At 43.0% G+C, this 25,769-nt stretch overlaps 2 protein-coding genes across 6 annotated transcripts in view; both read left to right on the forward strand.

The window, feature by feature from the left end:
• The window catches only part of CEP170B (centrosomal protein 170B), a 58,586-nt gene extending 54,271 nt beyond the window's left edge, over window positions 1–4,315 (forward strand). For all 5 annotated transcript variants that reach the window (XM_064659342.1, XM_064659344.1, XM_064659346.1 and 2 more), the window contains one exon: window positions 116–4,315. In XM_064659342.1, the coding sequence (XP_064515412.1) occupies window positions 116–351 (236 nt within the window). In that variant the 3' untranslated portion in view covers window positions 352–4,315. The remainder of the gene's footprint in view (window positions 1–115) is intronic.
• Window positions 4,316–9,264: 4,949 nt separating this feature from the next.
• On the forward strand, window positions 9,265–24,099 carry PLD4 (phospholipase D family member 4). Its single transcript, XM_064659351.1, has 11 exons — window positions 9,265–9,380; window positions 12,315–12,404; window positions 14,174–14,382; window positions 15,059–15,242; window positions 16,611–16,731; window positions 17,090–17,217; window positions 17,386–17,586; window positions 17,995–18,134; window positions 21,066–21,231; window positions 22,248–22,344; window positions 23,634–24,099. Exons 1-11 carry the CDS (start codon window positions 9,378–9,380, stop codon window positions 23,840–23,842), a joined length of 1,548 nt encoding a protein of 515 aa, XP_064515421.1. The 5' UTR covers window positions 9,265–9,377; the 3' UTR covers window positions 23,843–24,099.
• The last annotated feature ends 1,670 nt before the right edge of the window (window positions 24,100–25,769 follow it).

The raw sequence follows: 25,769 nt of genomic DNA on the forward strand, positions 1-25,769 counted from the left end.
GTACTACCTGCATTTCTACTGCCTTCAAAATGAAGGCAGCAACCTTCTGTTTGGAAACTTTGCTGAGTGCTGCTAATATGTCTGTGTATGTCTCTTTCTTTTCTTTTTTTCCCAGTCATAAACGCTATCATTGACCCCACTGGAAACTTGGATATAGTTGCCAGTAACAAAGCATCTTCTGCTGCTAAACAATCTACAGCCACTAAAGTCAGGACTGCTAACAATTCTGGGTCCACACTGGAGACTTTGTCCCCAGCACAGATGAGAAACTACACTCAGAAATCGAACTGTGGGTCTTCTAGCTTGCAAGATTCAAATTTCATTCCAGATGGAGAGAAATACGTGATCTGATACAATATTTTGTATTGCTGTCATATTGTAATCTACTGTCGCATTAGTATCGTGTATGAGTGGTTTGTGGACAGTTTGTGTGGAGCAGTTGTTTAGATTGCTAACACGTTGCACAAAAAAGAAAAATCTATGCTGTGAGGGTGAATGGAAAGTCTGTGTATGCCTTTTAAACAAGACTAGCACTGTGGAGCAGCACATATTCAGCATAGAGGCAAACTGATTTTTACAAAATTACTCACTCTTCCAGTGTGCCATAAGAAAACAGGCTTTGCATATTTTCCATTCAGTACTGCCGAGGCTAAAGTGTTCTTGCATTGGCCTGTTTATAATTATTCAGTTGTAATGAGGCGCAATTTTAAAAAGAAAAAAAGACACCTTTTTTTGGTACTATATTTGTTTGGGATTTACATGTTTGAGGGGTTTTTTTTTTAAGTGTACAAGTGAAGCATTACAACTGTTGGGATCAACGCGCAAATCCAACAGAATGATCGTGCAATAAATATCATGAGTTTCTGAGAGAAACTCTTACTGCAGTTGTGTAAGAATTCCTTTCCAGCAGTCATAAAAAGGCAACCACACTGAAGTCGTGCATCCCTTTTTTCAGTCCAAAAACCAAAACAAGGCAGAAAGAACCCTTTGTTCCTCTCTTGGGAAAGGGTAACAGTTAATAATGGTACAACTGTAAAGAAGACTAATACAGTTACTATTTTTGATGATATTTCAGACCCAAAGTTTGGGGTAGGTACAAAAAGTTATATTTTACAGTTTAGCTTGCCAAATTTTCATTATTTCGGTACAAATGTTGTCTTTAAGCAGCTTTTTTTTTTTTTTAATTTAAGTATACAGTTTTTTACACTGAGCTACAAATACTCTTGGCTGGGCCAAAGATTAAGATGTTTGCAGTTAGCTAATTGCAAAGAAAAACAGCTGTTCCAATGGCTCATGAAATAAACTTAATTGCACAGTTGCTGTGAACTGGTGTGTTCACTTGACAGCACTGAAAAAATACTGGCTTCAATGTAGCTCCACCTTCATGGCTAGTTCTGTTATGAATTTTTTTTTCAATGCAAAAGTGCTTGCAAAGACCACCATTCTGTGGTGTTCTTCAGAAACTATTCAGCAGTGTCAAGCACTTGGTACGTTTGGGACTTTTGTCTGCGTTCAGTTTGTCTGTTAAAATCCCAAAACCATTAAGGATTGTGCGCATTTGCACTGAGCAATTTCTTATTTAAAAAAAGTTGGGGTTTGTATTCTGTCTTTGTATTTAACTGCAAAACACTAAGCAATTTTTGTTGCTCTGAGAACAAAAGTTTTGTTTTTGAGGGGATCTCTTCCAGACGTGTTTGCTCCCAGTTTTTTCTGTCTTGTATCGATTCCTTTTTCATTCTTCCAGGTCAATAAACAGTAATCGGGTAAAGAAATTCTTTTGTAGCTGTGGAGGATACATTTACAGGGAAAGGTGAGCAGATGAGTTCCACTTTGCCCTCATACAGTATGTAGTTTAACCAGTGAAAATGGTTTCCCAAGCTTGACTGCGTCTTGTGTGCTGACTTTATATTTTGGGGTGAGTAGTGGATTCCTTAGTTAGCTTCAGTAGTTACCTGAGCTTTTCTGCTGGAATGTTGTAACTGTGGGAACCTGTTAAAATAATTTAAATAAATAGGGATACTCACAAAGTGTTTAACCTTACTAGTGAAGACCGTGATTGCTTTCCTGGTGCAGCCAGTGGGAGCTTTCCATTGATTTCAGCAGAGAGAGGATTGGTCCCAAAAATGGGAGTATGCCAACAGACCATTAGTTTCTTTTTGAGCATGCAAGATGCTGGCTGGTGAATAATAGGTGCAAATATCCTTCAGAGATCTCCAGTAGGTTATAAGACTCATCTACTTGTGTGGAGATGCTCTTCCATGAGGAAATCTGCTGGATTTCACGTAGATGAATGCAGAATAGAAAAAGAATTTGCCCTTGATGTTGTTCTGCCTGTAATATACGCACTATCTGAATGTGTCAATTCAGTCGTTTATTCTGATCTGTCTTTTCTTGAAATACCTGACTGTGTCCTTGGTGAATATCATAAGTGGTGGTATCATTCCTGACATATGAGACACAATTTTTCAAGCCCTTCTTAGTTAGGGTTTGAACTTACCAGGTGCTACCCCAACTCACTAGGAGTTGAAGGACCTTCACAGATAAGGTGTTGCTGTTAGTTTCAGTTTTGCTGTAGAGATGAGTGAATTAGTAAGACATCTGTCATCATTTGTTGTTTCCACATCTTCCTGCCTGTGTGCTAGTGGATTCTGTTTCTCTGCAACATGCCCTTGATGGGACTTCTGTTTACTTTCACTTGAAAATTGCTTGATTCTTCTTTGATTCATGAACACATCAGGGAGGGATTTTCTTCCTTGGTTGCTCTGTTCTGAACTTGAGAGCAAGCCCACGGACACCTTGCATCAATTAAATCAACCTGCAAAATATGGTACCTCTTCAAGTGAGTAATAAGGATGCAACAATCAGTGTCTGTTGATAATTTGGAAATGTGTGTGTGAAGGCAGGGAGGATGTACAGCTTGATTTGTTTTATTTGTGACTCAGCCAAACTATAAAACGCTTCTGTGTCCTGACACAGTGTTCATCCTTGGATCTTTGCATTTAAAATGGTTTTGCTAGTCAAGGATGAAACACAACATATTTTTTCTTGTATTCACTGCTTCTGAAGTACTCCCATTGCACTTGTCTGCTCCAGATAAGCCAAAGAGCTATCCACTCCTCTGCTGATTGTTCATTCTTACAAGCAGTACTGTATGCAACCATGAAAACATGCCTGTGTGACTCCAGTGTGAACCTAACTGATATGTAGTGGTGTATCTGGGTGGCCCAGGATCAGTGTACGAGATTCCCGTTGGCTTCCATGAGCTGCGGATGGGCCTTGCACTGAGCTTGGCAGGGGTGACGCTGACCTGTGGGTCACTCTCACACCATATTGCTTTCATGTGTTTTGTGTCTGACTAAAGAAATGTAACAGGAGGGTGGGATTTTCAAAGTCTTAGGGAAGCAAGTGCTCGGGTTCTTTCGGGTCGTATGCTTTGGGTGCCTGATGCCCCGAGCACCTTTCAAAATCCCAGCCCTCAGCTCTTCCACTATACTTGAAAACCATGTTCTGATGCTTTCGGATGTAAAATCCTGTTATTCTGTTTCGATGGCGTGAATGTAAATTCCTGCAAGGATGTGTACGAGCTTTGTGAGCGAGGACGTGGCTGTATCTGCAGTGATGTCATGTCGTGGTCGTGCTCCAGGGGAGAAGAACGTCTGCATCATCTCTGAGTATTTCAGTAAAGGTACAACTAGTGGAATGTTTACATACAGCCTACTGACGAGAAAGGAGACAGAAAAAAAAAATAGATGAAAAAGTGTAAAGTATTTGAGTGCAAGACTCTACTAGTTTTTTCTTGTTTTGCAGATCGCACTAGCTATTTTTGAAGTTGGTAAATGTGTATAACTTTTGCAAAGACCAGACAGAACTACCTGTTCACTTTCAATGTGCCCCATGCTGAATTGTGCCTATTTCACTCTCTGCTGTTGTTATGCTGCTGATTCTGCTGTTCTCAACTGTTCACTGGATCATTCCATTTGCATGCAACACAAATGCAAGCTGAGCTGTCTGAGAGTAAAGCTGAAACACATTTGTATAACTTGAATCAATTAATGACTTTCTCTTTTCCACACCCTCTTGAAATGCTGTGTATAATTTTGATTTGTTTCTCCTGCCCTGATTTCTTTCTGCTTTTGGTTTGTTTTCTTTTTTTTTTTTTTTTTTTTGAATGGTAATTTATTTTTGTTTGGATTATAGGCAGTATCTGTACATTTTGTTTCAAGGTGATATTGTGGATGTCTTTAAAAAAACAAATTGTTATTTTATATAATTTTATCATAAAGTTGCTCTAATAAATCATTCTTTTATCATGTGACAGTGATTATGGATTTTGTGTGTTAATTTGGAGGGGATTATGTGTTTGGTGGACTAACTTTTCCAACTGCCTGTTTACACTGGTGTTAAGTGTGGTGCAATGAGAGAATTGTCAGGAACTGAAGACTCGCAGTGCAACTGGGCCAGTCCTGGTGACACCCAACATATGGCTGGGGTAGATCCCTCTCCAAAAGAACAAGAGTCCCCTTTCCCCTCTCTGTAGTTACAGGGTTGAAGTCCCTAAGTCCCCGTCACCTGAGGGTGGTACACTGAGTATGGTATGGTGATACTTGATTAAATTTTTAGTACTGTTTTGTTTCACTGCTGTGATTAACAGTGGTGGTTGAATCCAGCCTGGATGTGATCATTCCCCAGGAGGTATCTGATTAAAGGAAAACACTATTAGACTTAACTCTTTTGCTCTCACATTACATACACACACACAGACACAGACACACACACACATATATATATTGGAGTTTATGTGTCTATGAAGTATTTTTTTTTACTTTTCCCTTCATTCCGCCAGTGTCCTCTTTCCCTCTTGTGGTTCTGTCTGAGCTTTGCATCCTTCCTGGCACTTCTGAAATGGCATTAATTCCCTGCACAGCCTCCAGCCTCCCCCACCCTGCTTGGTGCTGTGTGAGACTCTGCATTAGCACAGCTCCTATAGGAAGCAGCTGATAAAAACATGGCATTCTTTGCCAGCAATAACTAAAACAGAAAGGGGAAGAAAATATTAGTCCCTAACTAGAATCAGTGGGAGACTTTCCAGCCCCTGGTGACCCTTCCATTAGATACTTGAACAGGAGACCTTTTCTATTTAAAAGTTTTAGGGAGGGATTTTGTGTCCAAAAAAAAAAAAAAATTCTACCTTTCTTAATAAGCTTTCTGAAGCTTAGTTTGCATGTGCTGTGTCTGCAGAGAAGGTTTTCGGTGTTCTCTGGAATACAGGGCTGGGTTACACACGACACTGCCTCTCCACAGACTCCCCTGGCATCCAGAGCCATGTTTGAGTCAGGATGCTGTGCAAAGTGCCCTTTTGAAATCAATAGTGCACCCACTTCATTAATTTTTAACAGTCTGACTGAATAAACATAAGAGGGACTGGAACTGTGGCCAAAACTATTTGCAACATAATGAAAGCTGCTATCTGGCAGAGTTTAAAAATAAAGGATAGATGGGAAAAGTAATGATCTCCTCTGTGCATCTTCCTGCTGAGCCTTCAGCTGCAAGCCTGCCTGGCTCTCCAGCGTCCTCATTTGCTTTGGGAAGTAGAGCCTGTTTTTCCACGTGTGCATAGCAGGGAACACCAGAAAGGCTTTGCCTTGAGCAGGGTTTGCAGGATCCTTCCTTAGAGCAAAACTTTTTAAGCCGTCGGAGGGGACAGGTTTTTATTTTTTGATGTTGCGTGAAAATCCAGCAGGAGACCCTCGTCTGTTGGGTCCTGCCCATGAGATGGTGGGAGAGGACCGTGCTTTTTTTTCAGTAAGGACACCTGTGGACTGTTGAAGAGCAAAGCCCTGCTGGTTTCAGCTTTCTCTGCTGAGGTGGGGCAGCAGTGAGCAGTTTGGCTGGGGGGTGTGTTGTTTTCCTTAACAGGGTAAAACCATTTGGATGCAACCCTGCAAAGACTCGGAGAACCCATGCATGGGAGCACAACCTATGCAGTTACCTAGAAAAAGTGTGTTGATTTAGTGGAACAGCTGCTTAGGTCTCTGGCTGAGAAAAATGAACACAAGAAAATAGTACTCACTAGGATGCAACCCTGATTAAGCCTTTTTTCCTCCTCTGAGCAGAAATTACTGAAAACACTGTACTTGCCAAAGGAGCTGGTGCCAGAAATGGTTTGTTCAACATTGACATTTCTGTCAACATTCAACTTGCAGGAACCATAAGAAGGAAAAAAATATAATACAAACACACACAAAAAAAAATATGCAGCATCCACCTGGCACCTGGGAACACTTCATAGACAAGAAAGGATCCAGAGGCATGGGTGAGATTCAGTTGCAGCAAGAGGACCTGTGGCTTTAGCAAGAGCAGTTACCACAGAGAGCAGGTCACTTTTGGGCATTGTTTCTCCCAGGGAATGGATCTCCCTCCCAGCTACTGACAGCTGGGCAGGCTCGAAGAGGATGGATTATAACACAGCTCATGACACACCTTCATCTCAGGGAAAGCAACCTCTCTGTAAGCAAAAAATTACTCTCTATGTCCAGGAGGACATGAGGAGTGTGACTGCATCAGGCCAGTGGTGTCCTGGGTTGGCAGGTACTTTGCAAATAAAAGAGGAGTATAATTTTTGTAATACAAAGCCAGATATATTCAAGACAGCACACACTGAAGCTTTTCCTAATACTTGCAAGTCCTCTTTCCTAGGTGTCACTGGAGAGTGAGTGCCACACAAGTGACAGCACTGATACAGCAGAGGATTCTCTGTAATCCCTTGAGCTACACGAATCACTGCATTTTTTATTTTTTTTTCAATTGAAATATTTTTCTAAACAAAACATGCTTCATAAGTATTTAGTATTTAATTTTAGATTTTATAAGATGATTCCAAATAAGTTAAATATTTCAACTTAAATTTTTTAAGTCCATGGTCAGATATGTTAGTGAATTTATTGAATTTTTTAAAACGTGTAAATTGAGTAAATCTTAAAAAACATTTTTGAACAGATCACAATTTTATTGACATTTTCTCTAGGCTTGTCAGCTGAATCACTTCCAAATTCTTGACCTGAAATGACTTCTTTTGGGTTCCCCCCCTTCCTCCCCCAGCTCATTTGAGTATACAATCTTCTGGCACAAAGTATAAATAATTTTTCTTTTCAAGTGTAAGGACCCTGGCTGTTCCTGCCTCCCATCCTTCTGTTGGCTGTTGGTGTTTGGAACCCAGCCTCCTTGTTCTCGTGCAACAAAAAATGTAGTTTTGTAGTAATCTCTGCAGTGGTAGTGATGTTTTCATCTATAATTAGCTCTCGGAGATGAGAATGTGTTAAACTGGCAGTTTCTTCTTCACAAATCTCCCACACAGGCAGAAAAAGCTCTTTTCGCTGTGTTTTTTAATGCACCCTTCTGACAAACTGGAGTCCAAGCATGCTTTTTTAGAGGGAGTATGTTAACCACAGAGTGCAATCCAACCATACAGCCAGAGATGTACATACTCTGTCTGGGGGATGGTGGCAAGTCAGCCAGAGCAACTAGAAGGGGCCTTCTCTGAGAGATGGGGAAGAGGCAGAACAAAGGAGATTCCTTCTTTGCCCTGAAACTTGCCGCTCGCTTTTTTCCTCCTTTCAGTTGCATGAGTTGGTCAAATAGAATCATATTCTCTCCACATATTCCACACTTAACCTCTCAAAACTACAACGCTGCTAGTAAGATAGAAGTGTACAACTGCTGTTGGGCTGGTATGTGAGATCAGGTGAGCAGAAGGAAAGCAGGATTTTGCAAACTGGAGAGGACGAGGATGGAATGTATCAGTGCTGCAAGTGGTTAGAGAGCTGCCAAGAAGTAGAAATACAGGCCCTTTTTCTGGAAGCTACTCTTCCCCTGATATAACCCAGCCTCCCCAGTTTGACCTAAACTGATGATATTGGAGCAATAAATGATAAGTCCTGAACTTGATACAAAGTTCACGCTGCTGCCTGTGTGGTATGATCATGAAGTCAGTGGGAGCTTTTGTGATTTATGTTGGCATAGTTCGTGCCAGGATTTCAGTCCTGCACACAAGCAGGCTCTTAGCTGAAATATTTAGTTGGGATGCTCAGCCTCTGAAATCAGCGGAGGGACAGGGACACTTCTGGGGGCGATTTGGACTTTAGTGTGCTGGCTCTCTGGAGCTGTCTCTTTTCCTTGGCTGCAGATCCTGCCTCCAGCTTTCTGGTAACCCAAGTCTACAGGGACGGCAGCAGCCTTTGCCTTGTTTTTAAGCTCTTTCAATAGAGATTTGGGATAGCCTCAGTGACAAGTGATCTGTGGACAGCAGTAAATTCAGGAGAGACCTGGCTGGTCAGACAGGTGTCCTATCTACTCCACCATCTTCTTTTCTCTAACTTTTGCCCTTTTTGGAGTCAGTGCTTGTGTTTTGGTCCCAGGGGAAGCAGAGAACTAACAACACCTTCAGCTTCCCAGAGAAAGGCCTCTTTCTGTTGAGCCTATCTGCTGGCTCCTCTTAGCTTTTCTGTCTTCAGCAGCTTAATACAAGGTACGATAAAGCCTCATGTGCCAAGTTGTCTCTCCATTGATTCCTTACTGCATCCTTCCTCTGATACTAAACTAGGGAACTGCATTCTTGGGTTCAGTAGGAATGAGGGGCTGCCTGCAGAGTAACACCAGTGTTGCCACAGTGAGTTGTGTCAGCTGAGGTGCAGCCTTTGGATTTTTACAGAAGACATAATTTCTTAGAAGTTGCCCCAAACTCAATGTCAGATGTAACCTTACCCCTCAACAACATCACTGCAAATTCCAAATGCCGTGTGTTTGAGACAAAAGCTGTATTATTTCAAAGGAGCTAATTTGCTTCCTTATATTTGTCCAAGGATGATTGAGCAGGAGAGTGCTTGCAAGAGGAACTGGGCAGAGAGGTGGGTTTGAAGGGTTTGTTTGTTTAAAATGAAGCTTCTGGTGGGTTAAGAGTGATGCAGTGAGAATATTGCCATGTCCAGGATGCAAACAGCACCAAAGCTGAGCAGCCCTTCCAACCACAACCAGTGTTTTCTCGTGCTGATGTAGACTCTGACTTCACACCACTGAGCGGGAACTTGGCCATCCAACAGAGTTTGAACCAGGCAAACTCAGACACTGCAGAAAGTTATGTCAAAGAGGTGAATTGGCGTCTAAGAACTGGGTCACAACAACTAGGTGGTAACTTGGGACTCTGTCAGTGCGTGTTGTGAAACTTGGTGTTTAAGAGGAAGTGATCTAGAGGAGGAGGGCAAAAAACCAGAAGAGCCCCAAACAAATCTGCTGACGGAAACATGCGCGCTGCCCCTCGTACATGGAGTTGGGAGTAACATCAGAGTGCAGCAGGACATCCACACAGAAGGAGATCTTCCAGGATGGTAAGAACATTTGCCATCATCTTGAGAGAGCTGGGGTTAGACATGGAGAGAGAAACGCACCTTGTTCATCTGGGGAGCTTCAAACAGCTCCTGTGGAGGATTTTGTGTAGTGAAAAAGCGCATCCTTGTGTTTAAAATCCAAAATTTCATACAGTGTGTTACTGGTGGAGAAAAGAAGTATGAAAAGTTATTCTGGGGGAAGGGAGAAAGCAAGCTTAATGTTATAAACAGCAATCTCCTGTGTATACTCAGCAGCCTGGTATTAGCTGGTGTTCCAGCCTGTGAAGCAATGCTAAGTAGCATTTGTATTTATTACTCTTGGATGAACTTCAGTCATTGAAATTGGCAGCTGGTAAAGCCCTGAAAGCTTCAAGGGAGCCATAGCTAATTGCTGACCAGCTACAGTATTATTCTTAAGAATTCTGTCTGAGTCTCTGATGTTTTCCTTCTTGAAAATCAGACTGCCTATTTTAGTGTAGTTCTCATGACTTCTGTACAGCAGGTGGGACTCTAACCTATCACCAGTCAAAGATAGGGTCAAGAAGGGCTTTGTTTGAGCCAAATGATAGATGATTCTATGACAGCACGTATAAGATCTGTTCACTTTCATATTTTAAGAAAAATGCTGCTATTTTAAACCATCTTGTAACTGTTGCTGAAAAAGAGAACTGAAACAAGTTTCTGGTAAGCTCTATCCTCCTGCGGTCATCACATGTCTGTAAGTGTGCTGACAGCTGCAGTTCCTTACCAAGACACTGCCTGGGTCACCAAATGTGACTTTGGGGGCCAGAGGGACAAGGTGTCACCTCTCAGCTCTGGTTCTGTGCTGAGAAGCACATGCAGTAGCTGTTTGTTCCTGGCCAGCCCAGCTGACTGGGACAGCTGTGCCAAAGCCACGAGCTGTGGAGTGTGACCTGCAGCCTCAGTGGGCTCTCCTGGTCCAGGCTGAAGGGCAGCTGCTGCTGTTTGTCAGCTGCCTTTCTCCTCCTCCTTCAAAATCCCTTTGCCTCAGTTTCCTACCCAACTCTTTAGGATCTTCTCTCTTGCTCTCTCTTCCCTTTCTTCCCACTAAGTTTTCTGGGTTGGTATGTGACCACTTTCTCTGAGGGTGGGGAATGATATGTGTTGCTGTCACACAGCTCTCTCTGCATGGTGTGCTATATGCCCCCCAGTCTGCTTGGACTGTCAGCTCTCTGGGGTAAGACATTGGGTCTTCATACTGTGCTTAAAACATCAACTGGGATCTCGGGGGCATGGGGACCTGACATTAACCAGGGAATGGCCAAGTGTCCTTCACTGCTGGCAGCCACCCCATTTCTCTGGGGCTGGGAGAATGGATGTTTACCTGCCAGCATTTATAACTATTTCTAGTGTAAAAGCTTGCAGCTGAGCCTGGGGGCAGCAAAGGGAAGTGACAGTGAAAATTGTGAGTAAAATTGCCTTGGGAGGTGGACACTGCTATAGTGATTACAGATGATAGCAACAAACAGACCCTGAAATGGAAACATAGCTTTCCTCTCTGCAGCTCTAGTATGCTTTTAAGCATGAGTGTTTGTACATTTTCTTCCATCTCTACCTTTCCCATCTTTGTCATTCTTTCTCATCTGCTCTTTTCACATCCCTCTCTGCATTTCCCAAGTTACTGTTTCAGACTCACCTTCCTTCTCTTCCAAGGCATCCTCCATCCTTTTGGTTCAGCTCCACCAGTTCTTGTGAGTTGGGTACCACAAGAAGCCTTTGGGGCTGTATCTGTACTGTGTCCAACTCCTGCCTGGTCCATGCAGTCACAGCATCCGTACAGAAAGATGGAGTGGGCAGGAGTTGGATGCAGCATGAATGTGTATGGCCATGCTGCCTTACTGGTGGGGCAGGGCAGACACCATAAGCCCATCCAGTTCAGGTGACAATAGCTGTGAACATATGGCAAGATGGATGGGACAAGTCTGGCAGGATCCTTCCTACCTAAAGCTTGAGTGTGGCCACCCACAGAGCAACTACATATCCGATACCATCCTCCAGGATACAAACACCCAGTGGCTCAAGGGTTGGAAGTGGTAATTTGGGGATTGGGCAGGTGGTGATGTCATCTGGTAGCACTTTCTGAAATCTACCACACCCCAGGATGTGCTTCTTGCCTCTGAGCACGAAAAATGACAGCTGACTCCTATGGGGTAAATTCACCTCTGCCAATGCAGGGATGACGAGTGACCCACTGGGCATCTGTCAAGTTTTTGAGAAGGCAAAACAGGCAAGTGCCAACTCCCCTTGCCTGACCATCTGCTATGAATTTCGGCATATTTTGGTAGTTGCTCTTACAGTTGCCTCTGCTGGTGGTAACACAAGATTGGAGCAATATTGCCTGAAGAGGAAAAGAAGACAACTTATTTTCTAGTCATGGCTGCAACAGGGCAGAGGGGGAATTTTTATTTCAGCCTCGTCCCTGTCCTCTTAACAGACTCCCTTCTGGAAGAGACACTGGCATTGAAGGCAACTCACAGGCACAGGAAGAGAGCAGGAGCCTGAGTCAGACAAGGATGACACTGATGCTGTACACTATCACCCACAGCTTCTGCACTTTAATTACTGCTTGTTGGCAAATATGTTCACTTGTAACAGGACAAAAGTGGGTGTTGAAGGATGGCTGGAAGAGGCAGCGATGCAGTTGTTTACACATCAATTACTGCAGGGATTTTTGTGTGTAGACAGCACCAGGGAAAAACTGCAGGGACCTGTCTCTCTCTCTCACTTTGGAATCTGTTAATGTCACTCAAGATCCATATAATACAGGGAGGATGTTGCACAGATCTGTACTTAAATTTCAGAGCACTATATAAAGCAATGGCAGTAACCTGCATTTTTTTGTCTGTGACTGGCTGTACACAAATGTTGTCATAAAGCTTTATTTTTCCCCTTGCATACATTTCTGTTTTTCAGATTGTGAAAAAGGCATTAAAAACATCCCTGAGGTTTAATGAGTCCTCCAACATGAAATTAGGCGTGAACAATCAAAAAGACATCAAAACGGTAATTATGGGGATATACTACATTTGCTTACAAGAGCTGAGATTACATTTCTGAAAAGAAATAACAGATTAAGAGGAACGATTTTATTGCCCATTTTAGAAATCCATGTAGGTTTCAATCCTATTTGTAAACAAGTGAGTGACAAAACCCTCATTGATTTATCTGGTAGACTGATCAAACCTTGCCAAGAGAGAGTAATGTGGAGCTAAATCCCGCAGCTCTGTCTGGCTCAGGAAGTAAACCACGCTCATACAAAGAGCTTCACTTCCACCATTAACATAGCATTTATTAATGTATTCATTTATTCATTTATTCAGCATGCCTGGAGCACCTGGACATCACAGTGCGTAGCATGGTGACAGCCAGGATGTGACTTCAAAATAGATTTCTTACCTTAGGAATGTCTTCTAAAACCTGGGCAATGTTTAAGTCTTGTCAGCGTGTTCATGGGATGAAATGCAGAACTGTCAAAAATTGCTGAGTTTGGGGTTTTTTGCCCTTGATGAGATGGAGAACAAGACAGAGGGCAAAATTTTAAGTAGATAGTTTTAAAATGTTTTTCTCATTCAAGTCACTGCCTGAAATCAATGGCAGCACTGTAGGTTATGAGAAAAGCAGAGAAAATTAAAAGAAAGAAGATTTATCCGCATAGAAATCAAAATAGAAACTTTCGGAGGCCACTGGTTCCTGTGCAGTTTTCCCATGTGGCCCTCTGGGAGCTCAGATTTATGGCTACAGCCTCACGACCACCCCAGACTTGGTTCTCCTGCCTAGAAGTTCAAAAGCTCAGCTCTGAAGTGCACATTGCCTATCACAGGCTGGTGGATGTTCCCAGCTCCCAAGAATTGCCACAGGGAGCCAGACATCATAATTGTTGGGGGGAAACGGATCTGCACTGGTGGTTGTCTTTTCCTCCTCAGTACAGGGCAGCATTTAGAGCCTGGTGCTATACTTTCCAGCAAGTGAGTGGCTGGATTCCAGACCTGGATATGCAATGTAGCCAGGGTATTTTTTTTTTTTTAATCTACATTCAGGAAAAAAACCCTGAAAGTACAGCAAAAGGGAAATGAAGCTAACTCACAACACTAGAATGACAAGGGAATACTGTTGACATGGATAAATGAGATTTCTATAGTTTCACTTAAGTGAGTTTAAGTTAGACGACAAAAGCAGAACATGTTCAGAAACCACAAAACTTCCCTCTGCTTCTGACCTGATTTTTCTCCCCTGACTTCATGAACTTTCTCTTTATGGTAGTGGTGGGCTTGATCCCACAGGTAATCTTGTGTTAGGGATTTCCTTGTTTTGATTTTGGTAGAAATTTTGTTGAACATCCACTGGTCCTGTGCTAAAATAAAACTAATCAATGTCAAACTAATCAAAGGTTTGGGGAAAAAAACAGGGGGTTGATATGTTGGCACAGAAAAAAATAAATCAAAACTAAGCAACCCTCACCTAGTTTGTGGTCATAGAATCGCAGAACAGTATGAGTTGGAAGGGACCTTTTAAAGGTCATCTAGTCCAACCCTCCTCCAATGAGCAGGGACATCAACTAGATCAGGTTGCTCAAAGTCCTATCCAAGCTGACCTTGAACAAGTGGTCCTCACTTTAAGTGGTGCATCTAAGAACACTGTCTGGCAGTAGCTGAAAGCAGAACTACTATTCAAAGATTGTGATTTATTCAACTGAAGAGGTAGTCATCCTTTCACTGGTGTTATCAGTGACTTGGTGATCACTTAAATCTTTTCCTGTATGGGTTCTGTTCTAGTTTCAAATCTTAGGGGCAATTTTGATGCTTGGCGTTGTTGTCGCGATGACTGTTTACTTCCTGAGAGTGGACAGCACAATTGATCCTAACGGAGAAGAAACAGTTGTCAGCATTTACAAAGAGCTGGAGGAGGAAGAAGGACTCTACGGAGATCTCCCAAGAACCACAATAGCTGAGGAGGACACCATTAGATCCAATGACTCCTGCAGGTGAGTCAGGTTTGATGGCATGTGGACAAGCAGTCACCAGGTGGAGAACTAGTTACAATACTGATAATTTCAGTATGCAATTTGTTCTCTTCCTGTTGTATTATAAGTTGATAAAGAAACATTAATTTGGGAAGAGTGTGGCTGTTGTTTAGGCACTGGGTAATTAGTAGCTGCCTGCTATGAGAAGCAGTAGGGGCAGTATCAGAGCTCCACTCCCAGTCCTGTGCTTGTATGTTCAGCACAACTCTGTTGCTCCTGTGCCACCTCCAGCCACCCTCCCTTTGTGACAATGGTGGGAGGCAGCAAGGAGACCAGCTGGCAAATCAACCTCTGCTGGTCTCACCTCCTCTCAGAGGCTGGAATGGCAGGGGCTGTCTGTCCTGCGAGAGGGTGGAGAAGGTATTGAAGTGACAGACAGCCCCACAAGGTTACTTTTTTCCTCATCTTAAGGACGGTAAAATGAAAAGCTCGGAACAGCTACTGAGAAGTCATTCTGCAGCATGTACAGTCTAAGCCTGGCTATAAAAACTAGGGATAGAGAGTACTCCCAGCTTGTTTATCCAGCTCAGCTTATTTGATTTTGAGGTTGACTTCTGAAATGCCCAATTGTATGGCCTGACAGGTGTCCTGCTTGGGTCACTGTCTCTTGCTTCATAATGTCCAATTGCCATTGCAGCTTTGACCTGGTGGAAAATGTTCCTTATGACTTACCCTTTGAGATAAATAGCACTGCAGCCAAACCCTTGTATCAAGCTTGGATGAGGTTGCTTGATCTAGCCCAGGAAAAAATTCATGTGGCTTCTTACTATTGGTCTCTTACCGGGAAGGATATCAGTGTCAATGACTCATCTTCCAAGCAGGTAAGATAAAATCAAGCACATCTGTGGTTGTATTTCTTGTGTACATGTGGCAGATTGGCTGTGAGGTCTGTCTCTCAGGGACATTGCTTGACTCTTCCTGCAAACCCAGGAAAGTTTTCCATGCCAGTCTGAAGCAACACTCCAGCCTTCCTTCTTCAGTAAAGTTACACTCCATCTGGGCTCTGTCCATGGCTCTGAGTACTTTTATGCTGTATTTTAAGAGCAAGCAGAGATCAGCCTCAAACCCACACTTGCTTACCCTGTGGATGGTCCACCTATGCTAGGGGCTGCCAGTGGCAGAGTTGAGAAGCCCCACAGGATCTCATGTACACAAGTGAGTGTGCCAGTTCCCACTGGTTAATTGGAAGGGTCAGGAAGCAAAGTCTGCTGGACTTTTGACTGCTTCAGAGGCTGCTTCTCTCACAGCACCTGCATCTGCCCACTGTGCAGCTGTCCCTGACTCCTGCCATTGGACAGCACCTAAGGAGGTTCATTCTACTTTGCAGGGCTGTCCTCCTGGGCACCCTGAGTGACCAGGCTTCCTGTGGGGCCTCTCTGACTCTACTACCAGAAATAAATGACAGAGGCCATGGCCCAGGCTCACCTTGCAACTGTCCATCATGCTTAATTTTCCCTTGGCTCCACTTTGGCCTGTGGCAGCTAGCAACCTCCCAGGCAATCCTGAGCAGGGTCTGGGGGACTGTTCTGAAAATAGAAAGGATAAGGCCACCCTGTTTCAGGCAGGTATGGAGCTTAGCTGTGTTGGGAATCGTGCTGTTTGCTGATGGACCAGCTGCTGGGTTGGTTATTACTGCGGCCTCAGCCTCTGCCTCCCTCCTGGCACACCTTCCTCACTGTCCATATGGACTCTCTGGGACTGCTCTTCTTGTCTTCCTCCCCAGGTGTCTCTGGTGGTATAAAATGAGTCACTTACTCCACATGAGAAGAAGTGAAAGTGACAGACATAAGGCCGAGCCCCATCTCTGCTCAGGGACAGCTCAGTGTAGGACAGTCTCTGTCAACTTTATCCTCAGGGAGAGATGACCCCAGGTATCTGCTGAGCATCAGGATCTAGCAGTTGATCTGCACTGGGACATTAACCTTTGAAATCTGGGATGTTTGTGGTTATAGTTTTAAACATTATATCTAATAGCATTAAATGACAGAAAACAAACTTTGATTCATACGTTGGATCAGAATCTTTGTTCCCTTTTTCCTTTACTTGAAACACTCATGAAATAGGTGAAATTTCTGACCTTCCTTGCCTTGGGGTTCTTCAGAGGAAGTGCCCATCAGTAACACTGTACTTACATATATCTTACTAAATGTTTTATAACAAAATATAAAAAATAACAATGTACTACACAGGGTGAAGATATTCTGAAGAGGTTTGAGAGATTACTCGCAGAGAATGTCTCTGTGTATGTTGCAGCAAGTGTGCCAACTTTGGCTACAAAATCAACAGACCTTGAACTTTTAGAGGAAAAAGGTAATTATTTCCCTTCAGTGACACACTCAGAGCTTCAGCACTTCAAAAAGACACGTGAGGGAAACTGGTCTGCAGGGCCTGTTCCATCATGGTGCTTACACAGGTTCACAGGATAAGCACTATCTGTTTACTAGTTCATGGTTTCTTTGTATGTTGTCACACCCTTAAGGGTTTTTCTGAAAGTTCACGTTTTGCATATTTTCTTCAAATTACTGTGTTCTCAGGAATGAGAGCTTGTGAATTTTGGTAGTTATTACTGGCTGCAAGAGTTAGATATGCAGACATGTTCTGGCTGTTGAGGAACCATCTCCATGCTTTATCTAAATTCTTTTTTCCCCTCCTCCCAATTTTTCTTCAGGGGCTCATGTGAAAAAGATTGATTTTGGACATTTGACAGGAGGAGTGTTGCATAGCAAATTCTGGATAGTAGACATGAAACACATATATATTGGTAGTGCAAACATGGACTGGAGGTCTTTATCTCAGGTAAGCTCTGCTGCTGCATATTCAAAAATCTGGTGGAAAATTTGTGTTCTAGCACACAACAGAGAAAAATCATAATGATATTAAATATTGACTGAGTGGAAGGAGCAGCAAAGAAACCCCTGGAGATGGCTCCTTCTGGGGCTGTGACATATCTTGCTCTCTTTGCAGGTGAAGGAGTTTGGTGCTGTGATATACAACTGCAGCTGCTTGGCCAAAGACCTCTGGAAAACATTTAGTACTTACTGGGATCTTGGATATGCTAATGCTACCATCCCATTCCCTTGGCCTCTTAATTATTCTACCCACATTAACAACCGTCGGCCTCTGGAAGTAGAATTTAATGGAATCTTGACAAAAGCCTATTTTTCTGTAAGTATGTTTGAAAATAAAATAATAGACTGTAAACTATGTTTAAGAAATGGTCAGGAAAGTTTCTTCAGCATTCCTCAGTTACTTGTGTTCCAGTTGGATAATAATTTTTTCATCAGGTTTCTCTGGACCTACTCAAAGAATAAGGATCGACCGAGCATCAGCTGTCAGGTACTATGGCAGGAACAGTGTGCAGGTCTCTTTTAATCACCCCTTGGCTCAATAAATCAATAAATATCTCACCCATCAGGACATGGAAGGCATGAGGAATGATAGTAGTCCACCTCAAGTGTTTTGTGCTATTTTAATGAAAACTGGACAGATCTGAATATAATTGAGTCACAGTCTGACCAAGGAAAAAAACCAAAAACACTTAAATCACTGATCTGTGTGTTTTCTTCTTTACAGGCTTCTCCTCCAGCATTTTGTCCAAAAGGTCGCACCCATGACCTCTATTCTATAATCAGTATTATCAGTCAGGCACGGAAGTTTGTGTACGTTTCTGTTATGGAATATTTTCCCACCAGCCGTTTTACTCATCCAAGAAGGTACAATTTTAACCTTGAGCGAATAAGTTGACTTGAACTATTTAAGGGAAAAATATACTATTGTCCCCTTTCTGCAATGAAAACATTCAGAGTGGAGAGAACTGAGGCTTTGCTCTGCACTTACAACTGTCCCGTGGACTGTGCCTTCCAGGTACCAAGGGACAGGATGAGGGGAAACGGCCTCAGGTTGTGCCAGGGGGGTTTTAGACTAGATATTAGGAAAAAAATATCACAGAAAGGGTTGTCAAGCATTAGACACCCAGGGAAGTGGTGGAGTCACCATCCCTAGAAGTGTTCAAAATAGGTATGCACATGGCACTTGAGTACATGTTTTAGTGGTGAACATGGTGGTGCTGCTGGGTTGACAGTTGGACTTGATGATCCCAAAGGTCTTTTCCAACGTTAATGATTCTGGGATTCTATGGTTCTAATACTGATGCTACAGGAAGGATGGTATCCAATACTGCCCATGTGCTTTGCTAGTGTTTTAAAGCAGCCTCCTCTATTCTTCACATTGCAAGAAAACTGTGAAGTGCCACACTAGTCAGGTACAGCTTCCTTCAAAGTTCAGCAGAGGGGCTCTATGAAAGAGTTCAACAGAGTAGAGAGAGGAAAGGGAATATGAGAGATCTATATCTGACATCAGACTTTTCAGAGAAAATATTGCTTTGGTCTCCTTTTCTGCTCCTGTTTTTCTTTTTTTCTGTCCTTTACTTCTGAGGAGTCTTGACTTCTGGCTCTGCTGCCTGTTTGATGTATTTGACCCATAGTTTAGAGGATGGTAACTAGCTGTCCTTGCTGACCTCTGCAATGAGAGCTGAAACAGTCTCTAAAAGAAAATTCTGTGGTGATTTTTTTGGGGTGTGTTGTTTTTAATTTCTTTCTAATAATTCCATCTAAGGACATCCAAGTTCTGGATATGAACAGCAGCATGCTCTCAGAGAGAGGGTGGTAGTGGTGGTCTGGAGTAATCATAGAATGGTTTGGGTTAAAGATCATCTAGTTCCTCCCCCCACCCCACCATGGGCAGGGACACCTTCCACTAGATCAGGTTGCTCAAAGCCCCACCTAACCTGGCCTAGAGCGTGCATGTGGTGAACCACTGCCACGGTCCCGGTGGGCTGCCCAAGGTCACAGCAGAATTATACAGACTCTGCACATCAACTCAAATCTGAGTAACACAGAAAGTTAGTCAGTCATGGGGCAGCACTAAGACTCCAAATCTTCTTAGATATGCTTGAATTAGGACTTTTACATGCAACCAAGTGCTCTGAATTATCTGCTTATAACATTTCTGAGTTTTCCAAACAGCTAAATAACCTGAGAAAGAAGTTCAAGAGAAATAATTGTGTACAACGTGGCTTGCAAAGAATAGGGTAAGCTCTGGGTTGCCATTAAGCCGGAATGATACAATGCATTATGTCCTATGTCATGGTGGTGTAAAGCCTCTGTTGTTTGGCTGGGGCATGTGTGTGTTAGCAGGAAGAAACAAAATCTCAAGACTAACTTCCACTTGGAGGATATTTTTAATAAATCAAACACCTTAGAGCATTTTCAGTTTCTGTGTCATACAGTTGAGTCTCTGGGCTTCTCACCTCCTGCTTTTAGCCACGAATAGGTTCACAGAAAGTCTCTTTCCCCCCTTAGGATTGTGTTAATACTCCCTTTTCTTCATCTGAAGGCTTAATCCACCATTTGTGACATCTAGGGCTGATCAGATGCAAACAAGAGTTTGAAAGGCCCAGGGAAAGTGGTGCAGGGCCTGGGGCTATCTCCACAGCAACCAGCTGTAGTGCCATGAATTGAGGCTGATTAGTTCAGGTTAAGTTCCTCCAGCAGCTGAGGCAGAGGAAACAAAGCTGCTGTCTAATGCCTGAGTGTTAATCAACTAAAAACTGATATATTTAAAAAATTAAAACCGTTCAAAAATAGCATTTCAAATAGCATGTTTTTCAAAGTTTTTCAGGATCTATAAGTCAGCTGAGCCTGAGAGCACAGGGCCAGTCCATTGATCGCAATAGGATGATGCACGAGGGAGGATTAGAGAATTCAGGCCTTTGTACATAAGACCAAAAGGATTAAGTTAGGCAAATTAATTCATCATTGCTCATGGGACTGTGAGCCAGTGCCAGTCCTCTCTCTGTATCAGCCCTCCAATCTGTACTAAAGATGCTTGTCTTCCTCCATGCAACACTTCTTACGATCTATAGAATGAAAATGCTGTGTGGGTGTTTGGAGTTACGAGCCCTGAGATGTGCATTGTCCAGCTCTTAGTGTTGTGTAGCTGGGTGAAGGATGTTAAAAATTTTTCCCTAAGCTACTGCCAACACAAGTGTCAGGAAAACGGGTTTTCCCGTGTTCAGGAGAGCACAGCTGTGTCTGTTACCTTAGGGGCACACAGCATGCTAAAGAGGGCAAGGAGGGGTGGGGAGGGATGGAGCCTGCCCACGCAGGGTCATGGCACAGGACCCCTGTGGACACTTGAAACAGTCTCCAGGTCTCTGAAAAGGCCATATTCTGCAAAACGGTTCTTAGACTTTCCTCTGACCTCTGCACTGTCCTTTTTATTCTCTGCTGCATGATCTGGCTTTACACTGGAGTTACTGTCGTTATTTTTAGTTTCCTAAGGAAATGGGCATGATGGCATCATGCTGTGTATGTATCTGTGTACACGCACTTTATTAAGCTTTAAACTTTTTGATCAGTTCCAACCTAATTGGGCAGAGTTGGGAGGCCTCAAAACACACTGTGAAAAGAACGGACTTGGTAAAAGGCCGAAATCCCCTCCAGGGAAGGCACAAGTGCTCCACTTACGAGATATCAGAGATCCCATCTGTGCACGGCGTCACTTGTAGTCTCAATTTGTTGTCATGGCTTTCTGCTGAACTGTTTAAAAAGTATCCCTTTTTCCACAAACCTCCTTTTCTGCAGATACTGGCCGGCCATTGACAATGCTCTGAGACGTGCAGCTTTCAACCACAGAGTGCAAGTCCGGCTCCTGGCCAGCTGCTGGACACACTCTGACCCAGCCATGCTCAACTATCTGAGGTCCCTGCGTGCTCTCAACAACCCACATGCCCACATCAGGGTCGACGTGGTATGATAAGAAACCTGGTTTTGGAAAGACAGCTTGAGAATATGGCTCCACACTGATTTTTGAGTCTAAGCTGCCGTTTGCATGTGCTTTTAGAGAAGCAGGTTGTCTGTTTTTGTAGTGACTGTTTCACATCCTTGTGAAAATAAGGCCCAAGATAAAATCTTTGAGGAAGCAGCTATTCCCAAGTCACTAGTGATATCAGGAATGTGCCTGGCTGTGGCACTTGAGACATTATCCAGGCAGTTGCTTTTGCTGAGCACCGTGACAGTGACAGTTCATATGATAACTTAGTGCTCCTCTCAGAGACCTCTTCCTGCATGGAGCATTTTAAATTGGTCTAATTGCTATCAGTTTTTTACAATTGAGAGGTCTGCTATATCTGTACAAATAGACTTGTTTTTGAACACTAAATATTACGCACAGGCCATAGGCACTAGGCTGGAATGTATCAAGTAGAGTGGGGATGGTGTGGATACTCCCAACATGATGCAGTTACCACAACAGAGAGATGTCACAGAAGAAAGAAAGGATTTTAGTCAAAAAAAAAAAAAAAAAGGGACAGAAATGAAGATTTTGGTAAGAGTTAACACAAAAAGTTAGGCATCATTTTTCCTGCAGTACCCCTCATGTCTGTGATCAGCCCATTTTAGCACAAAATAAGAGCAGCAATCAGTGGTAAATGCAGATCTATTAAACAGCTGTCTAAAACTGCATTTAATTGTCTGCCCTGTAATGATAATAGCTGTGCCACTAATGGAACATTGTGAGGCAAACATTATCTGTATCTGATCGCAATTGCTTATCCAATTTTATGTATAGTGGAAGTACTATTTGTTAGTTTTCTTGGATAAGACTAAAATTTCTTTTATCGTATATTTAATAATAGAGTGTGGAATGTTCTTTTCTCCTCATATTATTCTATTCTTTGAAACTATAGAAAGCATGCACTGTCCAATCATGAAGTCTGTTCCTCACTCTAGTATTTCTGTTTATATTTTTAATTTCTCTCCCTCCAGAAACTCTTCATTGTTCCAGTTCTGAATCACACAAACATTCCTTATGGGAGAGTGAATCACAACAAATACATGGTCACTGATAAAGTAGCCTACATTGGTACGTATTCCAGTCTTTCAAATACTTACAGTGTCTCCAGATCTATTGGACTGAGTCTGAGACAGGATGGGCTGCAATATCAGAAAATATCTCATTTTGCCATATAAAGCAGTCTGTCCTGGGTAAAGAAGTACAGATGTGAAGGGGAGATGATAATGTAGGTCAAGTTCAGTAAGAGATTATTTCATATGATTGTGAACCATTAGGAACAGAGCATGACAAGGCTGAGTGCACAGCCTGTGACAAGCACAGTGGGAGTTTCACAGCCTGTGTGCTCAGAATGACGCAGTGATAGCTGGTGCTCTAGTGTATAACATTATCGTGCTTTAATAACAAGAAATTGCTGGGAGGAATTAATTCCACGCACTGTTTGTTGAACAGAACTCTAGGAAAGGAAATGAGAAAACAGTAATGTCAATTGCTGCTCAGTTCCTGAAAGTTGGGATGGTGTTTACGTTTCACTCTTTTATTAGGATCCCTCAAAAAAGGGGATGTGAGAGGGCTCTGTCATTTCAGTCAGCTCATCCTCCAAGCAATGCACACCAGCAAATAGCCCATCTTTCCAACTGGCTGAGGGTTTGCAGCTCCATTTGCCTTTAATACTTTAATAACTTGTTTCATACTGAGTTGTCTTTTGAAGGCAGATACGCAGATAATTTGTTTTCATGCCTAAGCACCTTCTGGAATTGACAGTAGATTTTTCTGACTCAGGCAATCACGAGGGGAAGTGCTAAGTGACAAAACATTTGTTTTTTTCACAGTGTTTGATTTTCTGAATTGAGGTAGCTTTGGGGAGAGACTAGACAATGCCTGCAGCTGGATTCCCAGCTTTGCCTGGTTTAGAAGCAGGCGTTGCATGCTGAGCTCAGAACAGCTCCTGAGGGTTTATTGATCAAGGGTCTTGTTTCTTCTCTTGTTTTCTTTCAACAAGTAAAGAGAATTAAGTCCATTAAGGACTCTTTTCTTTAAACAGAGAAACCCATGACAAACAGTGGCTTTTACCCCTCTTAATAATCAAGTGTTGCACTCTATTCCCATATTTATAATTAGTAGATTTGTGCATTCTGTCACAGGCTCTAAGGAAGCAGAAGGTTATGAATTTTCAGGGTTGCAGTTAATACCTACTTTCCGAAACTTGAGGTCTGGCATAAGAAGGAGGTGACCTGATTTTTGCTGCCTCATTGGTCCTAATGAGATTTGCAGTCATACAGCAAATCAGCAAAGCCTGGAGATCCAACAGAACACTGGGAAATGAATGTTTTCTGATCAGCTACTTTTCCATTGCACAGGGACTTCCAACTGGTCAGAAGATTACTTCACTAATACAGCTGGCGTGGGACTAATTATCAAACAGAATTGGACCAATCTGCAAAGAAGGCAACTGCCTATCCAGGAACAGGTAAAAAACCTTTTTGAGCGAGACTGGAATTCCAAATATGCAGTGAATCTGGAAGATGTGCAGGGACAGAAAGACTGTAACTGGCAAGGCCGACTCTGAAGTGAATTGAAAAGTGCACTTAAAATAAAAACCAAAAATTACATTTGAACCTTGTTCCTGTGCAAATCAAGGAACGTTCTTCTTTTTGTCTTTGTCAGAGAAATCGCTTCCTCATGGTGTCCACATTGATAATACGAGAATTTCTGATAGCTGACTATACCTGTAAAACCATTAGTCAGTGTGTGATGTTTAATTTTTTGTGTGATTACCTTATCCCAGAGTTAATAAAATGTTATATGACAAGTGTTATATGACAAGCTGTCTGATATTAATGTAGACGTGGAAGACCTTAATATACCAGAGACCACTATTGCTGTGCTATTTTATCTTAAGATATTATATATTTCAACCTAAATGCTCCATTAACAATGTTTGCTTACATGTGTTTAAGCATATTTTTAATAAACTCCTGGCCACTTTAAGATTTGAGCCATGTATATGGTCACCTACAATAGCGAGGGCAGATTTTAAAAAACATTCAGGAATTAGGGAATTAGGGAAATACCTATTTTTAAGTGTTCAGGCTACTTGCTGGAGATAAATGCCTGGGATTTAAACCTTGGGGCAGCTTCCAGCTTCCAACTCAGTTGCCCTGGAGCCCTGACTGATTTTTGGATGTCTGTGTTGGTCTTGTGCAGCAAACAGGATGGGGGAGCAGAGCAAAGCTGCTGCATGGGTGCTGTTTCGGCAAAGGCATCCCACCTGCACTGGGGGCAGTGCTTGGAGAGCCTCTTCGCTCTTTTTGGGCTGCCCAGGTGCTGGCCCTGACCAGTGTTATGTCTCTTGGCTGCCTTTTCTTCTGCAGTCACACAGGGGCCATAACCCTGAGCCATCTGGTGCCTTACATCCATATCCACCACTGCGTGGTCTCTGCCCTGGGTGACTCTGAAGTGACAGGAAAGGAGAGCAGGGCATGTGCTCCAGCTGTGGAGTGGTGTGACTGACACGTGGCTGGGGCTCCATGAGCCTTAGCAGGGCTGTGCACCTCTGCCTGACACTGGAATTGGAGTCATAAAGTGAACTTTTCGCTTGGGGACTGATGTACAGCAGAGGGGAGAGAGACTGAGGTCCAGAGCAGGATTCCACAGAAGGACTGGGGAAAAGCCTGTCCTGTCACTCCATCTCTGAGCTCTAAAAATGCAGCAGACCTTTCCAGCCCTCAAATGTGTGTGGCAATGCATGGCTTCACTCTTGGCCTGGCAGGGCTCACTCAGTTGCATTTTGGCTCGGAGGTCCCTCACTTGCCACAGACACAGCACTGGGTAGGGGAAGTACAGGCCTTCCCACCACGGTGCAACCTCTCCATCCCCCAGAGGATGTGCTTTTGTATCCCTGCCCTGTGCTGAGAATGACAAAGGGACCTTTTGTGATCCTCTGTGTGTGGACTGATGTATACCTCTGCAAATACACACAAATCCCCACAGAAGTAAGGACTTCTGAAAACGATCCCAACAGATTTTTCATTTTTTTGGTTCCCAGGCTGCTCCTTAGCTATCTTTTCCAGACACTTCTAAGATTCTTTGGATTCCTTGGATCATTACAAATCAGTACATCTTGTTGCTGAGGCAGAATTTTTTAAGACATTTACAGATATCACTGAATTTTTTTGAGTATTCACATACATGCAAAAATATTGAGGAAGATGCAGGTGCTTTTAGCGTTCTCATTTCATATATCCTTACTAGAGTCAGCTTGAAAATCTTTGTGAGAAGTTACATCCTTAACCAACAGAACAGTTTTCTGTAGAGGTGTGCACTCCTCTAGATGGCACTCGAAGCTGTGTTTTCCCTGTTTTGGAGCAGGCAGATATTGCAGGACCAAAAGGAAAACTTCTTTCTCCCCCTCTCGTGAGCTCAAATCTGACAGTGCTGGATTAATTGTTCAGTGGGACAGAGTTTTTGGACAAGCTGGCAGAATTGTCTTATGG

This window comes from Pseudopipra pipra, chromosome 6, assembly GCF_036250125.1.
Source record: "Pseudopipra pipra isolate bDixPip1 chromosome 6, bDixPip1.hap1, whole genome shotgun sequence".
Classification (NCBI taxonomy): domain Eukaryota; kingdom Metazoa; phylum Chordata; class Aves; order Passeriformes; family Pipridae; genus Pseudopipra; species Pseudopipra pipra.